This window comes from Macrobrachium rosenbergii, chromosome 40 (assembly GCF_040412425.1).
Source record: "Macrobrachium rosenbergii isolate ZJJX-2024 chromosome 40, ASM4041242v1, whole genome shotgun sequence".
Taxonomy (NCBI): Eukaryota; Metazoa; Arthropoda; class Malacostraca; order Decapoda; family Palaemonidae; genus Macrobrachium; species Macrobrachium rosenbergii.
This window is the reverse complement of record NC_089780.1, coordinates 13,038,674-13,050,165: the sequence shown is the minus strand read 5'-3', so window position 1 is coordinate 13,050,165 and position 11,492 is coordinate 13,038,674. Positions and strand designations below refer to the sequence as shown.

At 33.4% G+C, this 11,492-nt stretch overlaps 1 protein-coding gene across 3 annotated transcripts in view; it reads right to left on the bottom strand.

Annotated features, from left to right (window-relative positions):
- Window positions 1-8,244, bottom strand: part of LOC136826132 (trypsin-1-like) — a 16,305-nt gene extending 8,061 nt beyond the window's left edge. The window contains exons 1-4 of one of the 3 annotated variants that reach the window (XM_067083121.1): window positions 8,077-8,244; window positions 3,156-3,193; window positions 2,617-2,675; window positions 462-585 (exon numbers count right to left, since the gene is read on the bottom strand). In XM_067083121.1, the coding sequence (XP_066939222.1) occupies window positions 462-530 (69 nt within the window). In that variant the 5' untranslated portion in view covers window positions 531-585; window positions 2,617-2,675; window positions 3,156-3,193; window positions 8,077-8,244. Of the gene's footprint in view, window positions 1-461; window positions 586-2,616; window positions 2,676-3,155; window positions 3,194-5,486; window positions 5,768-8,076 lie in introns of those variants that run through there. The other 2 variants (XM_067083122.1, XM_067083120.1) reach the window with 2 other exon arrangements.
- Window positions 8,245-11,492: the final 3,248 nt, after the last annotated feature.

Here is an 11,492-nt window from a genome sequence, read left to right as displayed (position 1 = left end):
TGACGTGGTTTTATGCTTTGTGTGTATGTTTGTGTATGTATTGAAGTGTGCTCTAGTGAGTGTTAAATTTTAAACTGCCTTTATAGATTTTTAATGATTAAAATATTTTAATGTAATTAAGTTTTTAGCCGTTCAGTAATTTTATCAGTTTATTTGATTTTCCTTAGAATTCCCTGATCATGTGATTACGAATCACGAAACGTAGGCATCAATAAAGGAAGTGTGAACCTCCAACGCATTCCTGCCCTCGACTACAATTTATGTATGTGCACCAAATCTGCCCGATTTGTGACATACATACATATACATATATATATATATATATATATATATATATATATATATATATATATATATATACCATATATATATATACCTTCAGATGCTACTGTACAAAAGAAGGCCTTGCAGAATGAAAAGCTCCTAATAATATTCAAACAACATAACAAATCTTAACACACCTGGAACGTCCATTTGCAAACGGGATTAAGCGGTTTGTCCCAGGGCGTTGTGGAAACTGATAGAGACATGGATTCTCCAATGCCGAGGAGTAAGAACCACACGCCTGGGCAGCCCGTTGTGTACCTACAGTAATAATAATAATAATAATAATTATTATTATTATTAGTAGTAGTAATTATAATAAAAATTATTATTGTAAATAATATAATAATAATAATAATAATAATAATAATAACAATAATAATTGTAATTATTATTATTATTAATATTATAATAATAATGATGATAATAATAATAACAATTGTCATTATCATTATTATGATTATACTAATAATAATAATAATAATAATAATAATAATAATAATATTATTATTATTATTATGATAATAATAATAATATAATAATATTATTACTAATTATAATAATAATAATATTATTGTAAATAATAAAAATAATAATAAGTTAATAATAACAACAATTGTTATTATTATTATTATTATTATTATTATTATTATTATTATTATTATTATTATTATTATTATTATCATTATTATTATTATCCAGGGAAAACAGAAGCAAAAAAGGAATTCCTCATCTCGCATTGCTTTGAAGAACAAAAATTTTTTTTTTTCGCTAATCTGAAATTATCCAGGACAATTGTGTCAATGTGAAAGATTGTATTTCGTACAAAGCAGAAATTCCTGAGTAGTATGACTCATTCTAGCTAATCATTTCCAATAATTGCTCATTTGGACTCAAGGCCGAATTATGTCTGGAAAAAGAAATATTAACCTTCGTGTTAAAAAGACATAAGCCAATGGTGAAATTAATGCTTTTGCACAGTTGGTCCGTGCGGTAACGAGGTTTCAAAATATGGTTGCATTTAATTAGGATGAATTACGCACGGAATATATCCACTGGTGAATATGTAGAAAGTTTAAGCTTAAGAGAAGTTTGACCTAATTAAATCAAATTGAAAATTAAGAGAAAATGGCGATATAGACAGATATTAATTAATAAAGATACGCATGCACATATATATGTATTTTATATATACAGTATATAATATATATATATATATATATATATATATATATATAATTATATATACATAAAAATATATATATATTTATGTATATATATGTATGTATATATATATATATATATATATATATATATATATATATATATATATATATATATATATATATATATATATTTCCGCCCCACCTGTGAAATGCTAACAAGCTTTCCACACCTGGATCTATTAATGACAATGCCTCTGGTGGTGTCCTATCTTCTATAAATAAATGTTAAGGTGAAGCATTTTTCTCTGAAATATTTTAATAAGCTTAAACAATGTTTTAGCATTAGTTCTGAAGAAACGCATATGGTCAAACGAGTAACTATTACATTCCTATCTCCGCCCCACCTGTGAAATGCTAACACGCTTTCCACACCTGGATCTATAATGACAATGGCTTTGTATCGGCTCCTCTTACGAGCGAACGAAACAAGAAGAAAAATGACAAGAGTCTGGGGATCTACCTAGGAAAGATCCGTTTTGAATCATTAATATTAAGTACTTTAAATTAATCTAGAAGGGATGTTTTGAAAATTACGTCATCACTCAATATTCATTGCGTGATGTTTCAAATGATTCTTGAAGCTGCACTTGGGAACCATTATATTAACCCATGGAACAGTTCTTTTAGTTATCTATATTGGAAGAGGCGTATTATAAATACCTCCGTAACTTTTATCTATCATTCGATCTGAAAATGACGTAAGAAGCTAACCTATATTCGCAGCCCGGAGTGTCGTACGATAATTCCTGATTTTCATACCTAGCTACAAGTGGCGCACGATAATCAACGTTATCGCAGGTAATAATAATTCCTGACGTTTGATCGTCAGGTGAAAATGGCGAATGATAATTATGAACATTACCACAGATGATAATCCCTAAACTTCATTTCTAGCTAAATGCAAGATCTAAAGAATGCAATATTTTCTGACTTTTAGCTGAAAGAGGCTTATGGTAACTCCACCACAACTACGCGTACGAGAGCCAATTTACAACGGGACGATGGCCTCAGGTGACTTTATCAACGTTACAAAATCTGTCAACTTGTTTGTTTATTTTGACTTTACCTTGGTCTCCTGCATTGCTCTTCCCAGTGGCACGTTGGTCTATTGGTGGCATCCGGAACCTTGCGAGTAAAGATAGATTAACATATTAATTCGGTACAAAGAATGGAATTGATTACAAAGTGTCGACTCTGAATTGACTGCTTAACATAATCAACTGATTGAAAGAAATGAAAATGATTACAGCGTCGATTCTAAATTGACTTAATATCTTATTTATTCCTTAATATTTTTGGATAAGCTTTTCACTGAGAGTTGAATTCTTTAGTTGAAAATGAAAGATTGTTTTTTCCGGAAGAGAATCTTCCTCAAAAAACGGAGAAAATATAAATTCTTAACTATTGCGCTAAGAAAGTCAATAGACTGAATTATCTCTCTCTTTGACAATGCATATTTCTTGTGAATACTATTAGAAGGTTACATTTACATTTATATAATATATATATATATATATATATATATATATATATATATATATATATATATATATATACATACGAAATTCATATTTCTAAGAATATTTTAAGACGTGTAGATCTTACCAGCGTTCTAGAAATCCACCATTGACAGAGCAAAGACTCTGAAAAGAAAAGAATTGTTGTTGAGATTCATTCTCTCTCTCTCTCTCTCTCTCTCTCTCTCTCTCTCTCTCTCTCTCTCACTCTACACACACACATATATATATATATATATATATATATATATATATATATATATATATATATATATATATATATATATATATATATATATATGAGTATATATATCATATATAAATATAAGTTTTTGACAAATTCCAATAGTGAAGCGTCATCATCATTGCTAATGAAGTGATAATTGTTCAAAATTACCCAATTTTTTTTAAACTACTTTCACGGAAACGAATATCCAGATGTATTATTGAGAAATGCACAGCTTAGAGAACAGCATTTACACAACAATAAGCAATAGAAAATAAATAATAAAAAGTAAACGGTACAAAATAAAGAAACAATAAAAATAAATGATAAAAAATAAAAATACACAGTAAAGACAATAAAAATTAATAATAAAAATGAACAGTGTACAATTAAAAACAATTTGAAAAAATAAACAATACACAACAAAAAGCAATAGAAATGGATAATAAAAACAAACAATACACAAAAAAACATAAAAAATAAATAGATAAATAAACAATACATGATAAAAAAACCCATAAAAAATAAATAATAAAAATAAATACACAATAAAAATCTATAAAAAATCAACAATGAAAAATAAAAAACCATAAAAAATAAATAATAGAAATAAACAATACGTAATAAAAAACCATAAAAAATAAATAATAAAAAATAAACAATACACAATAAAAAAACAAAACAAATAAATAATAGAAAATGAAAAGCCATAAAGAATAAATAATGCAAAATAAAAATAAAAAATAAATAACACAGATCAACAAACAAATGACCACATACAACCGTATTCATCAGCCTAGAAATTCTGAAGATAAAGTATTGGAACCTTGAATATTACTCTTTATGCAGACGCAAGAGACATGTTATTTGTGTTCATTGTCTATCTGGAACACAGAAGTTTGACGCGAATCAGAGTGAGGCTGAATTTTACCACAAGTCTTCCAAAAGCTGCATCAAAGGTCTTTCAGGATTGTATCAAAGCCAGTCTGGAAAGTTTTTTTTTTTTAGTTTTCTGAAAAGTCTGTCCGTCCGCCCTCAGATCTTAAAAACTGCTGAGGCTAGAGGGCTGCAAATTGGTATGTTGATCATCCACCCTCCAGTCATCGAACATCCCAAATTGCAGCCCTCTAGCCTCAGTAGTTTTTATTTTATTGAAGGTTAAAGTTAGCCATAATCGTGCGTCTTGCAACGATACAGGACAAGCCACCACCGAGCCGTGGCTGAAAGCGTTACATGGACCGCGGCTCATACAGCATTATATCGATACCGAAAGATAGATCTATTTTCGATGGGCCTTGATTACACGGTGTACAGAAAACTCGATTGCGCCAAAGATACTTCGACGCAATTTTAACTTGTTGTGTCTCGATAATGGGCGAAAATGTTTCACTAAATATTAATCTGGCGAGAATTAGTGGTTCATTGTTCTGTCTGATACGAAAACGCTGTGATTATGCAAATGACGGATCTTCGAATTGCTATAGACAGAGTCTTCGAAAAATTACATACTTTTATTTTTAGATAGCCTTGACTTCTGAGATTGAAAATGAATGAAGACTCCCCCTTTTTTTCCAGAAGAGAATTTTCCACACAAACACATTCAGAGGGAGGAAATGAATTCTAAACTATTGCGCGATTAAACAGTCAAGGGACAAATGTTTGTAGCAGTTATAATCCTAGTACTGGTGAATGTGATCAGATCACACACACATACACACATACATATCACACATACACACACATATATACATATATATGTATATATGCATATATATATATATATATATATATATATATATATAACTTAAGTATTTCAATATCCCAATTATTCTTACTATATATCATTAATGGAGAACAATACAACAACCAACCAATTCGCAAGGCAAGTTTTCAGAGATTAAACTGCCTATATGTGATAACAGAAAAAACTGAGATAATAAAAAAATCTACACATTAACAACTTTGGAGACAACTTTGAATCCATAGCTTACCCATGAAGCTCATGAGAAACAATACTAAAAGTTCACTTAGGAGAAACAATATTAAAAGGCTACTTAGGTGACTCTCACCCTCTGTCGTCCCACATAATGCATGGTGAAGTGATTATTTCTTTTCAGGTTTATTCTCTTCATAATCTGAGGGAGTACCAAACAATATCCTAATTGGGAAAAACAATACTAAAAGGCTACTTACGAGAAACAATACCAAGAACGCAAGTCCTTCCATTTTCATCGTATCCCACAAGGACAGCTACTGTAAAACTTGATCCAAAGCTATTTCCTTAATACTGTAGTCTTGCACGAGGCGCGTTCAGTGCCAAACTGATGCACCTTTCGCGGTTAACTGCAATGCGTTTGAATAAATTCTTTTGTTCAAGTTCCACGGCCTCCTGAAACACTTGCGGGGTGAACCTAATTACAAATTATTGAACACCGGTTTAACCATCCACCTCCCACCAAACCCTCTTAGCGACTAGGTGGGGGTGGGGGGAGGCCTGAAGAACAATGGTTCGCGAATGGGCGAATAGCGTTTAAGTTCTAAGCATTTTAGGTTCTTTATTCCTCACGCCGTTGGACTTGTGGAACAGTCTTCCTGAGTTCAAGCGTAAGACATTACTACCTTAACACAGTTCTCCTTGTGTTTAAATAATTTAGTTACATTTTTATCTATTTATTTATTTATTTGTTAATTTTTTTCATTTATAATAACTGATCTCATCTTTCTGTATTTCCTATTACCTGCTGTTACTTCTCTCCAATGAACACCATATTCTTGGAAGCTTGGCTCTCAAGATGTTCCCTTTTATTTAAGTCCTTGTTGAATTAACTTGAAATTTAGTGATGGAACGCTAAAGCTTAATATAATTTTCCCTATTTAATATATTTAAGTAAGAACGCAACCGATGTTAGCAATGATTATGTCTACACCAAAAGAAACTTCAACATATCACTGTTTCATTGTCAGTGGAATAGTAGCTTTATGTAATCTTTATTTTCTGTACATACATAAGCGGAAGAATTTTGTGCGTAAATGAGAAACCTATCGATACGCACTAAAAAAGAAATATAGAGAATTTAAGTTTAACGATGACTACTTTGGCTTGTTATCCACGCGGAAGCTTGACGGGACGCCGAGTTTAGTACTAGCCCCTCGGAGACCGAAGTATTATAAACCCATTTCTACATTGTTTGGTCGACAAATTATATAAATAAACGATATCTTTGATCCCCGAGGGACTAGTACTAAACACGGCGTCCCATTGAGCTTCCGCCATGTAACACTAGTACGTCGGAAAGGTGACGCGTATATTAACGAGCAAAGTGGCACCAAATAAAACCTTTGTCAGAATTTAGAGAAATTTTTGCAGAATCACAGCGAATGTAACTTAGGCATTTACATGCATACATACATACATACATGCATAATACATACATGTTGTACATACATACACACGCATACACACACATATATATAATGTATGATGTATGCATGGATTTGTTTGTGTGCGTGTATATGTTTATATAGTATGACGGACACCTAAGTTCCCCTTAAAATTTATGGGTCACTGTGAAACTTATCATTTTCAACAGTGTGAGTCTATAGCGATGACGAACACTCGATCATGCCTGGCAGACGGGAAGACAAGATAAATGGAAGGTAATTCACAAGAGAATAACACTTGTTTGATAGCTGCTCTTCCTACATACGCATGTGGGCTCAAACACATACACATGCACCCACACTCTGTGCGCATGCCGTTTGCGTGACAACTTTCTCGAGCTTAGAGTTTTCAAGATACTTCGTATCTTTTGGAATTTCCAATTACTTCTGCGGATGTTGTTTGCTTATCTGACGTATGTTTTTACGAGCACTTGTTGTTTTATGTGGATTTTGTGAGGAAATGCAAAAGCCAGAATATAAAAGAGTACTAAGAAATATTTTATTAAAAGAGAAAATTAGGTAATTGTCATACGTACTCCATCTTGCAAAGTTTATCTGTATCATATACCGACGTGGCTTTCATTCTGGCTGTAATATTAATGACAAAATGTGGTTTCTTTTTAAAATCTTTTGGCTTTCCATGATGTTACTTTTATATGACTGCTTTTAGTATTCTGCAATACGATGATATGGCGTTAAAGATTATTTTGCCGCCTTGTTCACAATTATTGTTTCACAATTATCAATGCTCTATTAGACCCAGCTAATGGGAGAGGTAGAGAAGCCGTCACTCTTTTTTGTTACTGTCTGATAAAAATATATAAATCCAATACATTTTTCTGACCATCATGAACTTCCTTTCTATATTCTTGATCTACCTCGGAGCCATTTGAACCACCATGCCCACCGCCAGGAGAAAATTTCGTTTATTTTAAGCCACCATGCCCACTGTTTATTTTGTGGGACTCGAGTCCAATCGACATTTTTTCGCTTTGCCTCTAGAGCTGGAAATCTTTCCTAGGTTCTACTTTCTTTGATTTCCATTACCTCATTTTTCATTCGAGATAGGTCTATCGTTTTCTTCATGGTTTCACCCTAACGTCCTTATCTTATTTCCTAAGGAAATTAACTAATATTTTTTAAAATTCTTATTTTACTCTTAGTTTTCTTACAGTAGCTTTGATAGACTTGGATACTTTAACGCCACTGAAAATACCAAAGCAAAAAATCTGTCGAACGGGAAGAGTGACATTTAGACCTAGCGCATTCAAGACACTATAGCTGTTAGACTAAGAAATATAATCACAAGACTATAAATATCAAAATACAAACAGACACTCACTCACGAGAGTATCACTGTATAAACAGCAGATCAAAACTACCGCAGATTATCCGGATAACATGTTACAGAAAACCTATGAGTGGAGATTAGCCTTATCTACCGGTACATTGCTCTCACGACGTGAGCCTGACGGAAGTGCTATATAAGCGGCACGAGATAGATAGACCCAGCTCTAGACACTTGACTCATGTTGCGATGTAATTTACGACCGTTACCCTAACCTAGAAATGTCACGGGGGAAATAATAGGTTCGCAGCACCCTAACTTGACCGAATGACTTCCTATTTCAGTGCAGTGGACGGTGCCAACAGTGAGGGGATGTTCTGCGAACGATGGTGTTGAAAGTGATTTGTGCGCGTGGGAACGTGACCGATAGCCATTGTTTAGTTTTCCCCACTCTGGTCTAGGATGGATGTTGACACGGGAAAATATTGAGTTTTATTTATTTTAGTGGATTTTTCCTCTTCGTTACGATTTTCTCGTTAAAGCAAATAATGGGTGGAGGTATGTACGAAATATTTTCGCAGGGTTTTTGCTTTTTGTTGGTATTAAGTAACAAACGAAAGTCAAGATAATATGAATTGAATGACTAACCGCTGTTTTCAATTTCTTAAATGTTGTACTGTCGCTCTTTCAAAGTGGCCATAACTGTGTATTTGCGTGTGTGTGTGTGTGTGTGTGTGTGTGTGTGATTATATGAGAGAGAGAGAGAGAGAGAGAGAGAGAGAGAGAGAGAGAGAGAGAGAGAGAGAGAGAGGTTTGAGCCGAGGTGCAAAGCTAAATACTACAATGCTTATACGAACTGTTAGCTGGTCTCCTGTGGCCACTAGATGAGTTGGAGGACCTAGACCTACCTGGATTGAGAACTATATGGAGGTAAGCTGGAGAGGAGTGGAGATTTATGGAGGATAAATTACTGGAAAAACATAATGTTGCACAAATATATTTGTACCGTACATATAATATGCAGCCATGTTATAAAGGACAGTGTAATCCGCGTCCACTATAATTGACTGAAATTTTGTATTACTGTTGCAGCAATGGGGAAAAGGGTAATTAAAAGTAAACTATCATTAACATTAGATTGGCTTATGACATGTCGATCTTATTATTATCATTGTTATTATCATGAACGTGTTCGTATCCAGCCCGTGGCTGACAGAAAAAATCAAGAGGGGATATCTACAGGTATCAAGGAAACCCGGGAGTACCGAGTGAATTCCGAAGCCTATCCTCTGCTGGACGAGTGTGAGATGTGATGGATCAGTGTGTGTTTAGTGGTACCCCGAGGAAAGCCTGTCCTCAACTGAACTGTCCGAAATCGTACATGCATTAAATAAAAGAGCTGATGATTAAATGATCTCACTTGAATTCAGTCTCAAGTAAAAGGACTGCAAAAAAAAATAATTAAGAAAATAAATAATTTTTTCTTAACTGGGGTCTTCTTTTCTGTCTACTGGGAACATTTAGCAACTTGATTTATAACTCAAGCTTAAGGCAAGTGATCTGGGTAACCAAGTGACTGATTAGGCTTGCGAAAAATCCCCCAGCAATCAAATCCTCATGCAGTCGAGATATTCAACCTGTATTCTGCTCTTCAGATAAGCAATAAAAATTCTCTTATACCACAACTGGGATCAGATATTTTGCCAATTTGACCAGTCGAAAATGGCATCTGAAAATGGTGAAATTCATTTCTAAATCTTTATAGTGGGAAATAAATTCCACTCTTGGCAAATTTTTTGTATATATATATATATATATATATATATATATATATATATATATATATATATATATATATATATATATATATATATATATATATATATATCACTGTCAATCAGTGACTCTTGACATTTATTTGGAAGATATTTTCTTACTAGTGCTGAACATCAGATCATCAATAATAGCGTAATGACTAAAAAAAATATTTATGCACTTTGCAGGCAAAAATGGCGCGTAAGAACGACGAAATATCCCTTTCCTGAACTGGAACGTCCGGCCTAGGCCTTGGCGCCTTCCAAGATGATCCCCGACGGAAAGAAGTGGAGGAGGGGGAGGAGGAACTGGAGGTCGAGAACTCTCCTCACCCTAGGCGTCAGTTTCTGCGTCGCCTTGATGCTGACGTTCTTCTTCTTGCAAGATTCCATCTTGAGAATCGGACGCGTGAGAGATTTTGTTTTCTGGTTTGATTGCTCATGTATGACCCCGTAGGGGGGAGGGTTGCACTGTAGGCATTGCTTAAGGTTCTTCGCAGTGTTCCAATGGCCCGTTGCTGCAACCCCTTTCATTTCTTTTACTGTACCTCCATTCATACCCTCTCTCTTCCATCTTACTTTCCACCTTATTCTAATAATGGTACAGCTACGAGGTTTTCCTCTCGTTACGCCTTTGCAACCTTTTACTCTTTGATTTTCTTACAGCGCCGAATGACCTCACAGGTCTAAGCGCTTGGCCTTCAGTCTAAATCGTATATTCTATTCTCGTTTATGCCTGGCGGTTCGAACACTGCCTGGCTCTTTATACTGTATATTAAATGTGGGCCTTTTTAATTATTATTCAGTAAAGATTTGATGTCGAATACAATTTAGTAAAGAAAATTTATTAAAAGCAGCATTAACTTTCTTGAGTCACTTAACAAATCATTTTACAAAAAACTGCTTTCAGCGTCAAGTGTCAATATGTACAGTTTTCTGGAACTAGGACGATGTTCTTTCACCGTCTAATCCCCGATCACGTTGACACAACCCACTTATTCTAATCTTACTCATAATATATCTTTGGTCATCACATAACTATTCACCTTATCGCATGGATATATGTGAAATATTGAAGATATAAATATGAAAGAGCATATCCTACTCACATTCTTCTCTCCTGCATGCCTTGTTGATCGTATATATTTTATAAGGAGATTCTCTAATTAGCCCTAACAATGTTCAGCAGATGGTCAAGTTTTGAAGTATTCTTATTTTCACTATCCCTTTTAATCAATATCTGGGGCTGTATTTCTTAATAGTGGGTTTGGCTTAAAATAAAAATCATTGTTATATGTGGTTTTCTCATTTACATTCTTCAGCAAAAAATATTTGCCTGAGTCTTCTGATGATCAAAGATTTAATTTCAAATTAATAATATCCAGATATTAACTGTTCAAGTGATTTAAAAACTACTCGTGTATTACACTAGTCATAGTTTTAGCCTACGACAATGAAAAACTCTACCTTTTTTTAGCCAATATTAGAAAAAGTAGTTGGGTATATCTGGTAATAACGCAAAAATAACAAAGGATTAATAATAATAATAATAATAATAATAATAATAATAATAATAATAATAATAATAATAATTTTCTTTTTTCAGCCCGGCGAAGAAAGGAAAGAAGAAGAACCAAGATCTTTTCCCGGGTGCGC